The sequence below is a fragment of the Kogia breviceps genome, chromosome 7 (genome assembly GCF_026419965.1).
Source record: "Kogia breviceps isolate mKogBre1 chromosome 7, mKogBre1 haplotype 1, whole genome shotgun sequence".
NCBI lineage: Eukaryota > Metazoa > Chordata > Mammalia > Artiodactyla > Physeteridae > Kogia > Kogia breviceps.
Window position 1 is genome coordinate 43,172,361 of NC_081316.1, and position 21,653 is coordinate 43,194,013.

Sequence of the window (21,653 nt, forward strand, 5' to 3'; positions counted from 1 at the left end):
AAAAGAAATAAGATGTAGTGCTGTGTACATCTCATTCTATCATATCAGGATGTACTAAATGTCTGTGTGTCTTCCTTTCAATGATGTAAAAATCAGTGGGTTCAGATGATGGCAGACTGATATTTCTACTGAAATGTTCTTCGTCAGCACTTTTCCTAATGGTTTTAACATCTACTAATAATCATTGCCTGAGTAAAGTATTTGTTATTTTTTAATTCTATGACTCCTTTTGCATTTATTAACTGTGATTATTGTGTAAAGTAGAGCTATCCTGCATGAATTATTTGATTGTCCTGAAACACAGTCCCTATAGGAAAGGCAAAATAGATACTTAAATTCTTCCCTTTTTTATTTTATAGCAATTCCCAGAATGAGGAATCTTGTATCCAGCAAAGAAAATTAATGATTTTGTGTTTATTCATGTGAAATAATAAATTTTTAGATATTATACATGTTTCAATTCATTGCTGTCATTGTTCTTTATGAGCTCAAGTTATCCTGTCTTTTCTAATGGGATGTGATTAAGTCTCCACTTAAATGATAGCCTTTATAACCACAATAAGGAGTCCCAATCTCATTCTTTATATTCCTACTGAGACCTTAAATCAGCTATTTCCCCAAGAACGTTTCTTTTAGTGGTGAATGGAATTTGGAAACCACAATTTGTGCACTGTTTATTCATTATTTGTATTATTTGTCCATTACAGGTGTTCATTGTTCTTATAAACCTTTACAGTGAACAAAGCTAATAAACAGGCATTTTTAAGAAAAATGTTAAATAAACCATGAATTCATACTGATATTTCTAAGTCAAAGATTACAGGTTTTATTTTATATATGTATGTATCTCTATTCTTTTATTTTGAAAGTATACTCTTTTAATAATTTTAACATTTAAATGTACATACTGGCTATTTCAAAAACAATTATACTAAATATATTACTCACAAGAAGACCAATGAATGTAGATTAAGATGTGTGTGTGTGTGTGTGTGGTTTGTCCTTGGTATGTATGTCTAATTAGAGGCATGACATGGGACATGACAGTTCCATACTGTCAAAATACTGAATTAAAATACTTATCTTTGTGGTTATAATTCTTCTATAAAGAAAAAATTTAACTTCTCAATAATCTAACTGATATATAGTTAATTTTCCATTTATTCTTATTTTTTGGAGGTTGCTTTGTTTTTTCCTTTTTGTTTGATTTTTAAATTAATGTAAAACATTTCTATAGTTCCAAACTCAAAACTATGAAACAAGTACATTGAGAAAGAGCTTGCTTGCATATTTGTTCCTACATCCAAGTCTCCACTTCCTTAGTAACTAACAATTTTTATTAGTTTTTAGTTTATTCTTCCATTATTTCTTTCAGAGAATATTAGCAAATATGTGTTTGTATTTTTCCCACTTCTTCCATGAAAGGGAGCATATACTCACTGTTCTGCACATTATTTATTCACCTAAAATTGCATATTTTTTATAGTCTACCTTAGGAATATATCCCTTGACATGGGATTGCTAGGTCAAAGTGTAAATCCATACAAAATTTTATCAGTTATTGCCAAGTTCCCTTCAATAGAGTTGTATCATTTTGTGTTCGAGAAGATTTTGAAAATAAGAGCTCCATTGTCTCTGAACTACTGAATCAAACTCTGAGCTTTAGGGTCCCACGTGATTTGGATGATGGCCCTGGTTTTTGGAAGTCTGTTCTAAAGGAAATTTTAAAGTCCAACATGAAATTAAATCCAATCAATTGTTCACTTGATATGTGCTAAGTATTATGCTCGGCACCAGTGAGAGAAATTCTAAGATGAACATAATATAGTCTCCCTTGGAGGATCTCATAACCTAGAGAGTGGAGAAGAAACATTTATGTACAAGTCATTGTAACATCATGTGATTGCTGGTATAATAGAGATGTATACATGGTACTAAGGAAACACAAAAGTGCTGGCACAAAACCTCTGTCTGTGAGAATTGTACCTGGTATAGATTGGGATATACTGCTCTTAGAAAAAGCAGAAGTACGTATTTAATAAACTGTTTACAAAACTCATTTAATGGATTCTTCTTGAGAATAAATAAACATGAGTTTAACTCTGAATTTATCTCATTCGTACTTGCTTCTTTGCTGGTTTATTCTTTAACATAGCTTCCAGTTTTCAAGTTGGAACTACCATGGACCTCTATAAAGATTTTTAAACCTAAGGTGATAATAACATGCAGTCTTAATATAGTGATATTTTCAGTGTGAAAACATTACCATAATTATGAGCATATTGTGGTCTGCATAAAATAATGTTACTCATGTAGTTGACAGGAGAGAAGATAAAAGACAATAAAAAGAGAATTATTTATTAAAAAGATCTAATGTTACAAGAACAGTACACAGAACTATTATCTGACTGTGCCTTCCACATGGTATATACCATTATATATAGTATATATACAGACTGCATACAATATATTTAACGGTTTGACATGGGGTCCACAGTACCTTCATTTGGGTATGCAAGGCATTCAATTTCATGAAATTTTTAATTATGAGGAGTCTTTTTGTCTCCAGAGTTCAACTGACGTTATATAAATATACAGTCTGTTTAGTGATTTAAGACTGTGTGGTTACTATTCCATCCAAGAAAAAGCTGACTCAGTATAATGTACCTTGACAAGGAATGCTGTTCTGCTTTCTACAAAGTAACAAGTATGTAATACATAAGTACATAAACATTTTAAAACCTGTTTTTAATAGGTTTATGATGCAAAATACATATTCTGTGCATGTTGCATAAAAACATCCCGTATCGCTGATTCCTGTAAGAATGCATCAGACATTCTGTATTTAGATATTCTGTCAGATATACACCATCCATCAGCTAGTCACAAATATTGGTTAATTTGAATTTGCCATGTATTGACATTATATTTCATTGGGCTTTGTTTTATGAGTTTTAGTAATAATTCAATTCTTAAAGTCCATTAAGTCTAGTATAAAACACCATGGAAAATGAAGAAAATGATTTGATTCATCAAATATGAAGTAAAAATTATTGCCCACTCTTTAATATTCTTGCTGCATTTTTTTCAGACGCATAATCTGGTCCTGCAAACTATACCATACTTGGGGGGAACTCATATTTTGCCTGCAAAACAGTTACCATCCCTCGATCCCCCCCTTGATATTCACCATCTGTGGTAATTTACTACAATAATCTATTAACCAAAATAGTCTTCTAAATCACTTCTTGTTTGTTTAGGGTTGTTTTGGGCATAATTCCCCCCAAAGAGGATGAGTGACCAACACAAACAGTGGTTCTGTGTCTATGAATCCAATTTCTGAGGGTGTTCAGAGCAGAAACTCCAATCTCTCTTCTGGTTCTACAAGGATTAACCTCTAGAGCTGGCAGTTTGAGCTCAATACTGCTTTATTTTGTTTGCTGTTAAAGATGTGAATAGAATTAACAGGTTTAGATTTTATGAAGGAAAAGAAAAGAATCTACCTTTTGTTCTCATATTAACAACTCCTGTAAAATGGTAGTTTCTCCAGGCTATTTTTTGACATATGACTTTGCAATAACTATCCCTTCAGGCATCTTCTTGGGTCTAATGTGAACTCTGGCACATTTTCATACTGGTTAGAATATCTGTAAAATATCATCACATGGAAAACTTTCACCTCACTTTCCAACAACTATCTAAGGATCACTTAGGTTCAAGTTGAGTCCTCAAAGAGCAAATGGGTATTATTACCTCCTCAGCAGTGTATAGCTAGATGGACTAGCTGAGCCACTGTACTGAGGCCATGTTTCCACACACTGCTTAATTTTTTAAAAAATCAATTTATCCAAGAGGTCCTCTTTATTTTAATAGTTGGTAAGATTTTATTAATGGCATGTGATGCATGGAACTCTTTTAAAAAGTCAACATTTTTTATGCTTGAACCATTTTAATCAGTAATTTTATGCAAAACCAGTAATTTTAGGCAAAATTACTTGCAGAACAGATTTTCATTGTCCTTAAAATTATTTGAAGTTAGAAGAAAACCTTGGGCCTAATTCAACACCTTTTGTAGCAGTGGGTGGGGAAATGGGGAAGCTCTGTCCCATATTCATTTCATTTTCAAGTTAGCACCCTTGGCAGCATGTCAGTATCTGCAGTTTTAGTGATCATATATATATTTTTTGTGACTTTATATTTTGTTATTAAAAATAAACATTTACTATATTTGCAGCTAGATAACATAGTACTTGATGAAAAACAATAGCACTTCAGTTCATTGGGACTCACTTTCTATTTACCTTGCACTAATGTAAATGGCTTATTCCCTATCCTAATAACTTGCTCTAGGGATGCATATAGAATAGCATATTGACAAATTTTGCTATTTCACGATGCAATCATACAATATTTTCTGAGAAAACTTTTCTGTACTTATCCTATAATGGACCACACAGTTGAAGTATTTTTTTTTAATCTCTCCTGCTGCTTTGTCAATTGGAATAGTCAGCCAAAGGAAAAATGAAAAACAGTAGACTTGGAGTCTTAAGCAAATTTTTCATTCTCAGTTTTGTATTTGTGTTTGAAACAGATCTGCTAGAGACCACTTGCTTAACAAATGGATGGCACACACTCAGGGTCATCAGATATAAAATCAAATTCCAACATACTAAAAAAGTAAAGAATACATTTGACAGAAATTACCTTTGCTTGCTTACAAAAATTTATTACATACAATCTGCATATTTTTCTTGGACCAATAACTGTCCTCTCCATTTACAAAAACCAAAGAGAAACCTGACGGATAAGTAATAGTCCCCCCAACTTCCTTTAAGTGCAACTTGTGTAGTTCCAAGTTTTTAACGTTTATCTCAAGGTCCTGGGTCTCCACTTACATTACACTCTATTCACTGTTTTTATCAAGCTAAAGCAAAGAAAAGCAAATTAAGTCTGTAGTTTTCACCAAGAGGTTGAAGGAATCATCAATGCCAAAAGCAATGTTACTGATGATGAGGACGTGGAAAGAGTGTGGAGGGTTGACTGAGCACTAGTGATTTTCCCACCTGTGGAAAAGAGAAGCATTATATGGACAAAATTATTTTGGTTTTGCCTGAGCTAGAAAAGAGTTGTTTTAGATATGTTAAGACAAATGAATGCAACATCAATCCTCTTTCTGATGAGAGTGTTCCTTGTGCTTTTGAAACACAGATGCTTCATAGATGTTGTCTGGGGTTCTCAAAAGGTATATGGAGGGCAGAAGTGTATATGGAATACTGTTTTAAAAAGGCTGTGTCATGTTGAACAAATACACCTAATCAGGAGATTCAGTATAATTTTCAACATGATGCACTGATGGAAAATATCCCAAATTCCAGATATGAAAATAAAATAATTTCTATAGTACATAGTTCAGGAAATGGAGTAAAAATAATTAGCAAGTTTGTGGCAACAAGAATTCATAATTTATTTTTAAGTAAATTTTTAAATTTAATAATAAAATATTAATTTATTTAATTTACTTATGGGTCCTTGATTGATTTGACTGATTCAATTGAGCAATCTTAAACTATAGATTCTTATGCCAAAATTGGTAAAGAAGAGGCATCTTTCATTAATCTTACCTCTACCAAGGAGAAGTTCTTCCTTCTTGAGACAAAAACATTGTATGCAGTTAATGTATTAGGGTGGTTGTTTGATTAAACTCACTGATTTGAATGTATTAGTCTGAAGTAGTTTTGATAGCTCCATAAATTCACAAACTAAGTACGACCCTTAGACCTAACTTCAGGAATGGTTCTTCAAGTCAGAGGTCTTTGGAAGTATCATCATCATGATTGATATTTAATGAATGCTTACTATATGCCAAGTACTGAACAAAGCCCTTCATACAAGTTATTTAATTTGATCCTCACAACATTCCTATGCAGTAAGTGCTATTATTTATCCTGGTGTTGCAGATAGTACCAGGGATTAAAAAGATTATAGAAACGTGTTTAAAGTCATTGAGCTAGGAATTAGTGGAAAGAGATGCTCTTATATGTAGTCTCTATTACAACAATGATTGGCCTTGATTAAAACCATGATAGACTAATAATAAAATGTATGAACTGATTTTTGGAATTATCCTTCTGTCACCTTATCCTCTCTGACTAGACTGAGTGTAACCAGATTCTGGGTGTGATTTTTGTTACAGGATAGAGTATAAATTATTTTTCAGATGATTCTTTAAGAGCTGAAGAAAGTTTTGTTTGGTAAACTAAACATATACACACTCTAAAAGCAGCAAATCTTCTTTCCTTTGAAAACTGTTACAGCTAAGGCACTAATAAAACCTATTATTCAACATATTGGCGAGTTTTACATATATTTCAACTTGTACAAAATGGGGTCATTGTGAAGTGCATGGCCACATGTGAGCTATAAGAAAGGCATGATGACAAAGCCTCACTGGACTGGTATGTGCATGCTTAATAAATGACTGTGAAAACATTCTTTCTGTTTATTTGAGAGTGGCTGCATCCTTGTTAAGTCAACTTACATGACATTTTTACAAAAAACCCTTCACTTTAATAATGCTAAGTAGGGTCTATATCTCAAATTCCACATAGAATCCACAAAATAAAAATATGCTATTTCAGCATAGGAAAACAAAACAGAACAAAATACAAACAACAACAAACATTGGACTAAGTTCTAGTCCCAGATATAAAACTAACTATTTTACTTGAGCAGAGCAGGTCATTCAACTTCTTAGGCTTTTGATTTTTGGAAAAAGATAAGAATGAAATCAATCGTTGCTCATGTTTTATCGGTCTAAGAAAATACCATGAGATTTCACTACATTAAAATTCAGGAAATGGGTTGTGCTGGGCAAAGTATTATTAACTAAAACATAATAGTTGATAATTTTTTTTTTATGGAATAGAAGTTACAAGTTAATTAAAATATAAATGGGAGAATCAAGATGTTTGTAAGTACTTTCAATCTTGGGGCTGATATTATTTGTATGATACTTTAGAATCTGTGTTACATTTGAAAGGAACCTTGGAGAGCCAGAAAATAATAAAATACTTAACTTATAAGTTTGCTAGGAGAAAAAAATAAAATGACATAGAGAAAACACCTAGTAAAACGCAAAGAACATGAGCAGAGCTCAGTAAATGCTCTTTGTATTGTTGTTATTAGAAATGTAAGACTTATCAAGCAAGCAGAGAGTTGTCATCTTTTTCACTTTTCAGAAATAATCTTTAGTTCTTCAGTGTGCTCTTGAAAATCTGAACATTTCAATTGTGAATGAATCTGTGTAGAGACATTATTACCTTTCTTGCTCTTAAAACTATAATTTTATAAATAAATCATAAAGTGTATTAAATTTTTGTGTGGCCACAATGTATTTAAGTTCTCAGATCTTTTCACCTGAATTTCTGAAAAAGCCAGATTTTTCTGTATCGTGTGATTTTTATTTTTAAATGTTCATTTTGAAATAATTTTAGATGCACAAAAGGTAGTGAGAATAAAATAAAGACTTCATTCAGATTCCTTAAATGTTTATATTTTATCTTCTTGCTCTATTATTCTCTCTATAAATACATATGTTTATTTCCTGAACCATTTGAAAGTAAGTTGAAGACATGATGTACCTTTACCCCTAAATAGTTTAATGTGCAGAACCTAAAAATAAGACATTTTCTTGTATACCACAGTACAATTTTTAAAAACAGGAAATTAATGTTGATATAATATTATCTAATTTACAGACATTATTCAAATTTATCAATTGTCCCAATAATGTCCTTTATTTCATCTTATATTTTTATGCAAGAATTTACTTACCAAGTATTATGGCAACAGCTTTTCCTCAAAGTTTCAGTCTATCTTATTATTTTCTCCACTATGTTTTCCTTCTATCTCACTTTGTGGCATCAAAAAAAATTCATAAGAAATGCCTCTGGTCTTAACCTAAGTTGAGCAATACACTGAATATAATAAAGCCACATTCAGAGTTCTACAGAATATCATTGGATACTTCCCTTTAGGTTGATACTTCTGCTTGAGAATGATTGCTCAATAAATAGTATTCATAATTACCTATTAATTAAATGTACATTAAACCTTTTTATAAAAGGCCTTAATAAAAATTGCCCAATATTTTCTCAATGAGACATTTGTTTAATGAAATCTTTTCCTTTCTTTTTTGACTACCTCAATGAAATGACTACTTTCTTCTGAATTTGTAAAAATCTCCCTTCCTTTAATCAGTTTTCTCTTGCTGGTGTAATAACGATGGCAGTGGGGTTGAATCCTGGTTCTTCCACTTAGTAATAGTGTGATCTTAGGCAAGTTACTTAAATTTTCTCTGTAAAACAAGAATATTGCAACCTACCTCATAGATTGTTAAGAGGATTAAATAAGATGATGTATGTAAAGCACTTATGACCATCCCTGACATATAGCAAAGGCTCAGTCAAAGCTAGAAATTATTAATATTGCTAATAATAACAATAATGCTCAAATAAGTTCTAGAGATCTAATATATAGCATTGTGATTGTAATTAATAAAACTGTAATATATACTTGAAAGTTGTTAAGAATGTAGATTTAAAATGTTCTCACTACAAAAAATAAATAACAGTTATATGATGTGATGGAGGTATTAGCTATATTTTTGCAATAAATCTGTGTATATATATTTGCAATATACAAGTGTATCAAATCAACTGTTGTACACCTTAAACTTATACAATGCTATATCTCAACTATATTTCAATAAAGCTAGAAAAAGAAAAAAACCCAAAACAAAGATATTCAATGAAATTTATAATTTATTTTACAATCCATAAACACAATCAAATTTTAATTTAAAAAGCATTCCTTTAAACTTTCCTGTCCCTCACTTTCCATTATCTAATGATAAAGACAATCATGACAATAGAGAAATAGGTATAATATATTAAATTAGTGCAATACTGGTTAAAAGCAATATTGAAATGAACAAATGACCAGCAAGACACTACTTGAGATCAGGATAGCCAGGGGAATTTCACAAATAAAGATATTTTAATGAAAATGTTAACTCTTTTCTAGATTTGTAGAAATTCCACAGTTGTGAGTGGGCTGCCATGGTTTGTATTAATTGGAGGATCATATAGCAAATCAGAGTAAAATAAGAGAAACTTCAAAGTCTCTGAACCATGCAATCCATCGTGTTAATTTTGATGAGTTTTACACCATCTTAATATTGTTAGTGGTTATCAAGTTAAGCCTATTGTGTCAAAACTTACCTGAATATGATGAGACCCTGATTTGGGAGCTAGCGGTTCCATCCCCTCCTTCACTGTATGCTCGAACTTCAATAATATAGACTCCAGCATCAGGGAGTGGGACTACTGCTTGAGGTTTCTGTGTTTCAATAATTTGACTGTTGCTGTGACCCTCTTGCCTATAAAATACCTGGGAATAATATCAGATGTTTAAACATTTAATATTCAATCAAGGATTTCAAATGTTTATTGACTGCCTTCTCTATGTCACATTCTGAGCTAGGTAGGAGCTTACAGCTTAGACAGATATGTAAGCAAATGCAATGTATGTGTTATATGCAGCAATGGAAGTATACATAAGGGGCTATGGTAATACAAAAGAGAGAGTTTAATTCCATCTGGTGGTTTAGGGAAGGTTTTTAGGAGAAGGTGACACCAAGATAAGTATTTAAGGATAAGTAGAGTTCACCAGTTGGAAAAGGCAGGAAAAAAAAATCTACAAAGAGATAAGAGAAGATTAAAAATACATCTAAGCAATAAGAAAGCAATAGCATTAGAAGACGTTTGAGAATAGTGAGAAATTGAGGCTAGAGAAGTAGGTAGTGAGGGGGCAGATCCTTGAAAGTCTGTTATTCCTGATTCTTGAAATGAATAGTATTCTGAGGGAGTACTCAAAGCTGTCATCTTCAAATCATTTGAAAGGAGTAATCAGAACATTTGTTAAATACATCAATAATAGATCTTTAACAACGTAGAAGATAGCTGAAAGCTTAAAATTATATTGAGTATTTTTATTTTTACTTTTGTGTTTGCCTTTTGGTAAATTGGCATTTGGATACATTAGGTAGCCAAGTTAAGTGTTTTTTGATGTCTGTTCATGGTACTAGAATTGAACATGTCATTCATGGCAAAATGTTTTGTAACTACAGATTAGGACACAGAATTATCCTGTGTTTACAGGTCAGAAAACTAATGTCATAGAGATTATACTAGTTATACAAGATCATATGGCTAGTTGTAGAAGAAATTGCCTTGGAAGATTAGTATTCAGATGATCAGTTCAGAGGTGTTTCACAGTATTATACTGTTTCTACTCATTTGCCCCCAATAAAATGTTTTTTTTGTGTGTGTGTATAATGGTCAAGTAGCAGCAGTTAAGATTTTAAATTCATTTGCATTGTTTCATTGTTTTTGTGCTTTTATCATAATTGTTGGTATTATGATTGTTTTGCATAATGGAGAGAACAATGGCTTTGCAGTCTAACAGATCTGGATTCAAAACAATCTCCTACACATTCCTGTCTGAGCAAATTTGAGCAAGTTACTAACTTTTCTAAATCTGAAGTGCCTGTACTGTATAGTAGAGATAATAACACCTATTTCATGGTTTTGTTAGGAAAATTCATGTAAAATGCCTAGCACAGGACATGGTAAGCTTAATAAGAGAAAGCGACTTTTTCTGTTGCTATTATTGTTCATTGTCAATGGTCAGTATTTCATTTACATCATAAAAGATGAACTTCCTTGGGAGACTAGACAAAAATTTATAATACTTTTTGTTTATTAAAAATGTGTTTTGAACTTGAACTAACCTGCATACAAGAAAAAAATACTTTAGAAAACTAATATTTTCATATATTGAAGCGTGCCTGTACTCGATCCTCCTTTCTGCATTCTGGTAAAGTATGCTGCCTCCATTTACTTTCTCTATCTATCATGGATTTAAATTCACTTCGGAGTCTTGGGAGAGAAGTAAATTATTTGTAAAAGTATAAAACATGTGCAATAATTCTATCTACTGAAATTCTTATAGGTAAGGATGCCATAGGTTTAACATACTTGGGAAGTGTCAAGAGCAAAATCAAATATTTTACTGGGTATCTCATGTGAGTTAGGCACAGTGCTATTTACTGGAGATTCATCAGAGAATAAGACTATATGGTCCCCTCATGGCACTTACAGTCTAACAGTGGAGACATAAAAACAGTGCAATCGAGTGTGCTATGTGCTGCAATAGGAAACATATTTGATGCTACAGCCATGTACAGAGTGGTACAGATTTGGGAAACAGAAACATTTCTAGGAGGATGCCTATAACACATTCTTTTGGCTTTAAAAAATGAAAATTGTATCAGAATTTATGCTTCTCATTTTGACTTAGCAGCATACAGAATTAGAATTCTGTTCATCCACATGAGGTAATTAGAAAGCAAATTTATGGCAACAAAAAAGTATGTAAATTGGTGAGGATTGGCAGGGGAGTGACTATTTTAGAGGACGTTGTTATTATGGTTCAATAAATTACAATTCTTATGACAAAGAAAAATGCAGCCAGTAATGCATATCTAATGTGGCTGTAAAATCCAGAGTTGAAGAAAAATTTGTGGATCAGTTGAGATTTAGGAACAAAGGTAAAGGCAGGAAAATATCAGTTAATGGTAGAAAAAGAAGTTTGAGATTAAATGTGGCTTTTAACAATACATCCAGGGAGATGTAGTGGTATGAGTCAATAAGTAGGTATACTAAGTGAAAAGATACATTAAATTAATGGTTAGTTAACGTGATTTAGAGAATCTTTGCTAATTTTAAAGTACTGATTTAGAAAACATGACTACAAATGAGAAATATGAGAAGATAAGGAGTTATCAAGACATGTCAGAAATAGTTATTGACAGTAAGAAGAACAGGGAGTACTTTAAGAATCTGGGTATTTATAGATTGAAAATTGCAATGATGGCTATCTCTAGGCATAAATAGAATTGTTTATTGTCAAGACTATTCTCAAATTCTACTTAAAAAACTTAGCCGAAAAGATGATCCTAAACAAAAAATTAGTGTAGTCCTGTTATTCTCAAAGGCATGATCTAGAAATGGCTAGTTTATATGTCTGATAGTAACAATAATGGTGTGAGTGTGCCTAAAAATATAGTAGAATAAATTTTTTCTAGTTTCACCCACAAGTGCCATTGGAAGGATGGATCCTATTAAATGGAAGGGCTATTCACTTGCTGAGCATCTTGGGTACAATTGTGCTTCACAAAAGTGGGTGAGGAATCCAAAACCCCAGTGGCAATGGGTGGGTGAGGAGGAATCAGCAAGATAGTAGAATCTAGGTGAAAAGAAGGTGGGAGGCTCAAGCACCAGTGAGAAGCCACAAGCTGTAGGGTGACTACAAGGACTTTTAAGGACAGGACTTCCTATGGCAATTTTCAGATGTTTGTTTGTATGGTGTGCCTTTCACTCTATCTCCCACTGACATTTCCATAAAGTCTTCTTTGTATATGTATATACTTGACATTATACAAGCCATTTCTGTTTTAATCTTTAAAAAATATTTTATGATAAAAAATATAAGCATAATCAAATATAGAAATGATGGTATAAACCATTATATATGAGTCTTTTTAACTTGTAGGGATCACAGGAAAGAGACTGAGTCCCATATTTGGAGTAAATATAAGATAAAGGAACAGCTGTAAGATACAAGAAATCAAGGAGAGCAGAATGACCATAGACCTTAGGCTCCCTGAGAAGCTGGAGAAATATAGGGATGGGCTTCAAAGTTCCACAGGCTGTGGAATACAATTTCAGTTCAAGTGTACCTATATCTCAGGAGTCTGGCAGGCCCTAACTGATATCTAAATAGAATAAACAAACAAAAATTTCTGTCTATATTGATGGATCACATAATAACTAGTAAGCTTTGAGCCTGATTTTCCCCATACTCTCCCTGGCTCCATAAATACCAGAAAGTAGAGGTGAGGGAGAAAATGTATGATGAAGAGGTCGTATATCTGGGAAAGGATATTTCTAGATATAGACAGAAAAATGAGACCCTGTTTTCTTGATATGTAGGCTGAAGCCCTTATCCTGAATTCCCTCTGAGTGCTTTTGTCTTCTGAATGGACAGAAGTCTGTCTTGGTGGGGAGGAGGATATTTGCACAAGGAAAAACATAGCCCCTGGGTAGTTAGCATTTATTTTCTCTTTCACTTAAGTTTAAGTCTGGATAAGGAGAATAAGGTGGGGATAAGATGGCTGTTTTACTTTATAATCTTGGTAAGTTTCTTTCACACTACAAAGAAAACAATTCTCCATTCTCAAGATCATTAAGGAGAATTATGGCTAAACATACTTTAGTCCACAGTTTTGTTATTGGCATTTATTTGGAAGTGGTAGTAACAGACATAACATGTGCCAAAATTAGTAAGGATTCTAGATTCAGACCCCAAGCTAGTGGAATCATAAAAACAAAGTTTTCTTCATTTAAAAATACTTATTTGGGAAAAATAAGTTAAATTAGGAAATTTCTTTGAAGTTTTTGTTCCACTTTCCTGATTATATATATATATATATATATATATATATATATATATATATATAAAGAAAAAAATGCAGCTAATCTGAATTGGGAAATGTAAAAAAAAGTCAAATATTAAAATGACCTGAAGAAGTGATGAATATGCTAAATAAACTCCCAAATTTGCTCATATTTTTAGGTGGGAGGCTATTTTGTTTGAGTGGAAATAATTTGTAGCCATGTCTACAAACGATAATTATTTTCCAGCATTTTTCTTGTTCTTCATGCTTCTATTCCTCTTGCTTGTTAATAGAAGCTGTGATATCTTAAAAGTATTACTATTAAATCTGGACTTCTCAAACAAAATCCCAAGAGTCCAAGTTCTCTTGGACAGTCTCAAAGAGCAGTGAGAAATTTCAGTACTAGCTAATTCTATTTATCTGAATAGATTCAATTTTAATGTGTTTCCTGTGACACTGTCATATATGGTTCAATTCCATCATTCTTTCACTATAATCTTGGTCACTTTTGAAGTCCCTGATAAGATTTTGTGGTGGGGAAACCTTTTTCTCTTAACACCTTTGAACCAAATTTCCCTTGTTATTGTATCTTTCTCTGGTAATATCTTGTCCTTATGTATGTTGCTGACACCTCAATCTGTGGAATCAAGTAAAGGAGTAAGACTCATGCTTCCTTAGAAAATGGATTGGTCTAATTCCAAGCTCTGCTGTTTTATCTTATTTTGTTTTTTTGTGTGTTTTATTTTTTTGAGAAGAAATTGCATCCAGTATATAATATCTTAACTATAAAAAAGAAGAGTTTAATGGATTATTTATGGATCAAGTCTATGGATATAAAACATGGAATATACAATCCCTGCACTTTAAGCCTCAGGCATTAACTCCTAGTTTCCAGCTTCAGATTTACATACCATGTATATTTCTAGTGATCTCTTTTGCTTTTACAAGCAAAGTAACTTGGCCAAGACAAAAAGTAAAAATAAATTCACTTTCCTTTTGATATTGCAATTAATTGTGGAAGCTCTCTCTTGCCCTGATTAGCAGGAAATCCTTTCCTGCAAATTTTCCAAGAATCTCTAGAGGCAAACTTAGTCTTAATACATCAAGCTTACCTCAAATTACCTCATGGAAAGAGAAAAGATTAGTGTGTTGACATGTCCCTAATTTTGTTAATTTTTTTTGTGACAGCCACACACAATTATGTTTAAGAAGATGGGGCTCAGTAATACAGTGGTGCCACTTTTGGTCTGGCAGTCATTTTTTGGGGATGTAGTAGGAATCAAAGTCTTCTCCCTCTGAGTACCATACTAGCCACTCCATATATGTGTGAACCTCCCTCCAGATGGTACAGCTCTTTCACTGCATGCAGATCCTTGCCTAAGGCTGCAGTAGTTCTCCTCCTACTCATGCTCAGAAAAGGGGGCTCCAAGCTTGTGTCCTCTGGGTTCCATCTCTTTAGTAAATATTCACAGCTACTGTTTCTAATCATATCCCTGTTCCATTATGCCTGTGTCAATAGGAGCTTTTATGCTTAGTCACCTGCCCTGTGAAAACCAGACTTTCCCAGGAGGATCCAGGCTCTATGTTAAGCCTCAATCATCAATCTGAAGTCCCCTTTCCCTCATAGGGCCCTTTGTGTCATTCCTGCTAGTAGGTCTCTAACTGGGGATTAGCCCATACATCAGAAGTTCTAATAAGGTTTAGTTGCAAAAGAACAGGCTTTGAGGTCTCACTCCATTTGTTATCAGCAGAGTCCTTTCTTAGGAACTAGATTTTCCTTCTCAGGGACATAAGGAGGTGAGACCATTTCAAGGAAATAAAAGAAAAAAATCCTCTGTCAACATGTAACTACTTGTCATTATTTATACAACTCAGATGGACCATGTTAGTGATTACCCCTTCCACAACAATGTATTCCAGGTGACGTGTGCTGTCTTCATTGAGACAGAGCTGGCAGGCAACTTTTAAAGATCAGTTTCTTCTGTTAAAATATTTTAAAATTCCACCTTACTAGACGGAATTCTTCCAATAACAATAAGAAAGACAGTAGCTATTTTTCAATGAGCACTTCCTATATGCTAAGCATTTTACACAAATTATCTTACTTAACCCTTAAAATAATCTGTATAATATGTTATCATTTTTGCATTTTTTTGAAGTTAAAATGAAACTCAAGTTAAGCAACTAGCTCAAAGTTACACAACTGGGATTTGAACTCAAGTCTGCCTGACTCAGAAGCCAGTGCTCTTTTCCCATTCCACCACAACGCATGGGAAGGCCATGATAGGAAAAACACACAGCTGATAATACACACTTGTGAGTAACTGCATAAAATACCTCAAGTTGGGTCAAAATTTAATTTATTCATCCACTCTAGAAATGTTAGGGATAAAAAGATGAATAAGACAGAGACTTTGCTTTCGATCATATATAAACAGGCTGGGGAGATAGTCACATGCAAAGAGGTGAGCAAAGGCAGAGGCAGAAGGGGCAAATGCGGGCAACAAGGAGGGTCATCCCACCTGGGAGCCCTATGCCCAGGCTTATGTGTTCTCCAGGTTGTATGGTATTTCTTTTCTCACCTGAAAGGTGCCTGAAGCCAAATGGTTCTTCTAGGCAGTCATATGTTTTTATCTAGCTCTTTCTTGTGTCTATTTGCCTCTCCAGTTTGGGAGATTGCTTGCCAGAGTTCTAATGATATTAAATTGGTTCTCGGATGGTCCATCAACATTTCTGGCCAGACTGCTACCCTTAATCATTGAAGGAGATCTTTTCCTTAGAATACAAGTTGTGAGGATGAGGGGAAGGATGTGGAAAGAAGAAGACTAAGAGAAGGATACAGAAGATGGCAGGCACATCTGCCCTCCTCTCAAAGATCAAATTCAATACCTACAAGGATTAGGACAGATTTGAGTGTGAGTGTTTAATTGTGAGGGTGTCTATGATCCATACCAATCATAGTCTGTAAGAATTGCTACAGTTTGTGCCTTAAGATATTCTTAATGGGAATTATCTAACTTGAAAATGTATTCCATTTATAACTTTTTCAGTTTTTAGCTTCAGAATTGTAGCACTTTATATACAAAGTGCTGTGTTACCATCTCTGATAATTGAACAGCCACCTAAATGATGCTTTTCAGTCAAATATTATCATTGAAATTTAAAAAAAAATCTGCTATAAATAATATTCCACTAATGAATCAGTATGAGTTTAAGACAATAAATAGAATCTGATGTTATGGGAAAAGCATTTGAAATTCAGCCCATTCAATATATTGACCACATATTTTAAAATCAGAGACAAAGCTGTTTTTCACTTGATCTTAGCCAAAAGGCCGAGAAGCGATTAAAGCTGTTTTTCAAAAACAAACTGCCTAAACATTTTTATATTTGCAGAACTCTTGCTGGCACAGAGCAGGATGATGATATGTGAAATGTTGTATCTATTTTGGAGCTTGCTGTCTCTCTCCATGGTCTCTTTCCTATCCCCTGTGCTGACGCTAGCATTTTTTCTTCTTGTGTTTCTTTGCTAATGGAACATCTTTCTACTCAAACTATGTGGTCCAGTCTTTTCCATCTGCCAGGACAGTTTGCCTTTGGGAAGAGAATGCCAAGACTCTCTGCTTGTCCTGACACTGCTTCATGGAGCCATTTTTACCCTGTATTCAAATTGTTGTTGTCTTTCCTACCCATTCCCTTGTTGTGCCTTGTATAGCTGAAACTGATTTTGATTGCCATGAATTCCCCACTGCAGGAAGGCTCTTTCTAAGATACAGGTAGAAAAATGATTGAGAAAAAAATAGGTATGTTAATAGGTCTTTATACACCTTTCAAATTGCACATCCTCACATTAGCAATTTTTTAGGTGAGAGCCTATCCAAGAGAGTGAAAAAACACTGACCTTGTAGCCCATGACTTCAGACTCATTGGCTAATGGTCTGACAGGTTCCCAGTCCAGAGAAAGCTGAGAGCCTTGCTGCTCCCACCTGAGGTTGTTAGGTGCTTGACTGGGGGCTAAAAAATAAAAAGCAAAAGTGAGTGGATGAGGAGTCTTAAATACATTTATTCACTTAAATCCTTGTGAGTATTTCAGTCTTTTCTTGTGAGTATATCAGTCTTTTCTAGTTGACTGGCACCATAGGCCTCTTTCCAGCTAGAGTCAGATAAGGAGGGTTTTGCTCCAGGAGTGTCATTTTAATAGCTACTCTGCTGAGCTTTTGAACCTGAATCCTTTTATCTCCCTTCTGTGTCAAAATCGCTTAGCCTTGTTTCACAGGAAGATAACCCTTATCTACTAGGAATACAAAATTTTCTGAGCTAGTTTTGGAATTCAGATCAAAGCATTGAAGCAAGACTGTAAATCAAAACTCCTCTTCAACTCTGCTTTTTATGTACCTCACATGGCTTTCAGAAATGTTAAAAGATGTTTCCCTTTTATCTGAAACGAACAAAAAGCCCAGGTCACTTACGGGATTTCTTTGTGGTTGCACTCACTTCACTGCTAGGTGGCCCATATCCAGCTCCATTATAAGCTCTCACTGTGAAGTGATATAATGTATTTCCTTCTAATCCTGTCAGGATGACAGATGACTCATTCCCCCTAGTTTTGATGGTTTCTGCTGCATCTTCTTGTTCCATGTCTTTTCGATAGCCAATCTGTCAACATGAAAGATTAATTTTAAAGTTTCCCCTGTGCTTATGACTGTTGACTTTTTTTTTCCTTTGGATGTTTCTCAAACCCATCCCTGGGAAATCACTCCTGTATCATCCAATTGACAGGTTCTACTAATGAGGCTAAAATCACTGTCTTGGTCACTGCCTGATTTGCATCTGTGTAAACCGCAGCAACTTAGCAGTACTCAGCAAAGCAACGAGAAAGGTGCTACCTTGTAGCCTGGTAGTATGAAGAATCATTCAAAGAAATTGAAGAAGTTCTTTTCTCATAGGTCATCAGAACCATTTCCCATTCAAAGCCATGGGGCTTTTAATGAATTATTTGAGAAAGAGGCATGAGAAATATTTCCTCTTGGGCCCCACACGAAGGTGACTCACACAGCTGGATGGATTTAACAGAGGAGAGGAGACAGAACACTCATGATTATTGGCAATGGTTTAAATGCAGAGAAATGACTTTGCTAGGATATGGGAGGGCAACAGAAGGGAACAGCTCTTGTCAAAGCACAATTTGTGCATTGAGATGATCTTCCCTGGTTATGAGCTCTTGGTGGCTAGTCTCATACAGATCTTGATCCCTTTATGAGATTCAACAATTATCTCTGTGTACCTAAAGCTTAACCTTATTTAGACACTGGAATTTAACCATGCATAAAGGCACAAGAGAATAGTTTTTCTCCCCCTACGTATTTACTGCGGTAAAAATAATGGAAGAGTAATTCTTCTTTCTCCAATTAATTACTGTGGTGAAAGAAGTGGACTGCTGCAAACATTTCATCCTCCTTCAAGTGCTTTTTCTACTCTGCAGGCTAGAAAACCAAACATTACATTTTCCAGATTCTAGTTTACCTAAGGTTGATACTACAAAATTTGGGCAGTGAGGAGTTTGTTTGGAACTTGAGATGTTCTGGAACATGCCTAGGACCACCAGTTCCTTGGGGCCATAGGAAGTCACTGTAGGCTCCTACCTCTCAGGAAAAAACATTTGAGTCACTGTACCATATTAAAATGTGTCTACCAGCCTAGATGATGGCTAAAGACAAAGGGAGTAAGAAATGGGTAGAGGAGGAAGAAAGTAACAAATTATAACTGCAGCCTTATGAAATGAAGACTGTAAGAGCCATATTTTCTTCCTTATACTGTTTTATATCTAAATATTAAATAACCTGGTCCCCTTCCTTTCTTGTGATAGAGTGTTGTGGGTAGGTAAATTTCTAATGTAGTTCATTACAGGAGATGGACAGATTGACTAATGGAAATTTCCTTGGCTCTCCCTTTTAGGAAGATGGTGGGTACATTTTCATTTGTTTAAGAGATATTTGCACAATGGAGTATTGTCATTGCCAGTTGTTGCTTTTGGGGAGTTGCTGAATGGGGAGAAGGATGTGTATGGATGTTGAGTAACCAAAGGGATATGGTACTTTAGTTTTCAGCATCCATTTCACCCTCATTCTAGTGTCTTCCTGGACTGAAGAGATGCAAAGATAAAAATCATACTTCCTGGGGCTTCCCTGGTGGCGCAGTGGTTGAGAATCCGCCTGCCGATGCAGGGGACACGGGTTCGTGCCCCGGTCCGGGAAGATCCCACGTGCCGCGGAGCGGCTGGACATGTGAGCCATGGCCGCTGAGCCTGCATGTCCGCAGCCTGTGCTCCACAACAGGAGAGGCCACAACAGAGAGAGGCCCGCATAGCACCAAAAAAAAAAAAAAAAAAAAAAAAAAAAAAATCATACTTCCTAGACTCCCTTGCAGTTAGGGCTCTGAATATGTTTTAGGCTTAACCAGTCAGATACCATGCCTGGTATTTGAAAGTAAAAATGAGATGGAGAGTGAATTTCTACAAATTCTGTTTCTTTTGCCTACGAGTTTAGTAATGGAGACATTATTTTTCCTTTCCCCTTCACCCTCTGACTGTGGCAGCAAAAATGAATGGCTTATTGTCTAACCATTAGCTTTATGGGAGTCAAGGAGCCAGACAGAAGACATCCATCTTATTGGTGCAAATTATAGCAAACATGGCGGGATTCTGGAACAGGCAGTAATAGCAGAGGCTTCCAGATCACAGAGGCTTCCTGAATGTGGTGCCATCTTGTTCATGGTGGCTTCCAAACCATGGCAGTGGAGTGTGGGACTAGGGCTGGAGACTTCCTGTTTTTAGAAGACATCAGTGCCTTCCTGGTGGCTTAGTCTTACTGACTAGCTTTAACAGTTACTCTTGAAAGATCACCCTGGAGCCTGGTAATTTAACTCAATAATTTTGTAAACCATTTAATACTTATAATAAAACACTTCTTACTTAAACTAGTTAGAGTAATTTAGTTCTTTGCAATTAAACTCTGCCTGACACACCTACACAGATCTTGAATATGAATATATATATATATATATATATATGGTTAATAAGATCATCATACTCAAATACCTATTTCTCATCCCTGTCTCTTCATAGATTTGAACTGGCATACAGCTGAGTGACTGAACTTCAGAAATTTGTTTGATTAAGCTGAAATGCTCTAACACTGCCTTCTGTACTACATTTGCCCCATTAGTCCCAATTCCAAGAACTAACTTATCTTGCTTGGTCTCGAGCACACTTTTTTTTTTTTTTTTTTTGCGGTATGCGGGCCTCTCACTGTTGTGGCCTCTCCCGTTGCGGAGCACAGGCTCCGGACGCGCAGGCCCAGTGGCCATGGCTCACGGGCCCAGCCGCTCCGCGGCACGTGGGATCTTCCCGGACCGGGACACGAACCCGTGTCTCCTGCATCGGCAGGCGGATTCTTAACCACTGCGCCACCAGGGAAGCCCTCGAGCACACTTTTAACTGAAGAAATCTAAGTTATTTTCAAACTACAAAATTTGATGAGATGTTGTTGGATGAACAAATGTGTATCTTTCTTCTTCCCAGTGATATATCTGATTTATAGGTCTCTGCTTCAATTTTCTTTAATTGACTAGATTATTTTAAGTTAGTTAAATATATATATTTGAGGGAGTTGAGAGTGATTAAATTCAGCAAATTACAGATTTCCATACAAACACAGATTTCAATACAAATTTTGGACTTCTAAATATTGAATTTTTTTAACATCTTTATTGGAGAATAATTGCTTTACGATGGTGTGTTAGTTTCTGCGTATAACAAAATGATCAGCTATACATATACATATAACCCCATATCCTCTCCCTTTTGCGTCTCCCTCCCACCCTCCCTACCCCACTCCTCTAGGTGGTCACAAAGCACCAAGCTGATCTCCCTGTGCTATGCAGCTGCTTTCCACTAGCTATCTATTTTACATTTGGTACTGCATATATGTCCATGATACTCTCTCACTTCATCCCTGCTTACCCTTCCCCCTCCCCGTGTCCTCAAGCCCAGTCTCTACATCTGAGTCTTTATTCC

The 21,653-nt window shown here is 34.9% G+C and overlaps 1 protein-coding gene and 1 long non-coding RNA gene across 7 annotated transcripts in view; one reads left to right on the forward strand and one right to left on the reverse strand.

Moving 5' to 3' along the window:
- The window catches only part of LOC136794497 (uncharacterized), a 226,922-nt gene extending 224,813 nt beyond the window's left edge, over nucleotides 1–2,109 (forward strand). The window contains exon 8 of one of the 2 annotated variants that reach the window (XR_010841366.1): nucleotides 360–2,109. This is a non-coding gene — a long non-coding RNA (uncharacterized lncRNA). The remainder of the gene's footprint in view (nucleotides 1–359) is intronic. The other variant, XR_010841367.1, reaches the window with a different exon arrangement.
- Nucleotides 2,110–4,186: 2,077 nt separating this feature from the next.
- The window catches only part of CNTN5 (contactin 5), a 1,356,013-nt gene continuing 1,338,546 nt past the window's right edge, over nucleotides 4,187–21,653 (reverse strand). For 4 of the 5 annotated variants that reach the window (XM_067038231.1, XM_067038232.1, XM_059070228.2 and 1 more), the window contains 4 exons: nucleotides 18,049–18,235; nucleotides 17,481–17,593; nucleotides 9,282–9,450; nucleotides 4,631–5,063 (listed from right to left, as the gene is read on the reverse strand). In XM_067038231.1, the coding sequence (XP_066894332.1) occupies nucleotides 4,960–5,063; nucleotides 9,282–9,450; nucleotides 17,481–17,593; nucleotides 18,049–18,235 (573 nt within the window). In that variant the 3' untranslated portion in view covers nucleotides 4,631–4,959. Of the gene's footprint in view, nucleotides 5,064–9,281; nucleotides 9,451–17,480; nucleotides 17,594–18,048; nucleotides 18,236–21,653 lie in introns of all 5 variants that reach the window. The other variant, XM_067038233.1, reaches the window with a different exon arrangement.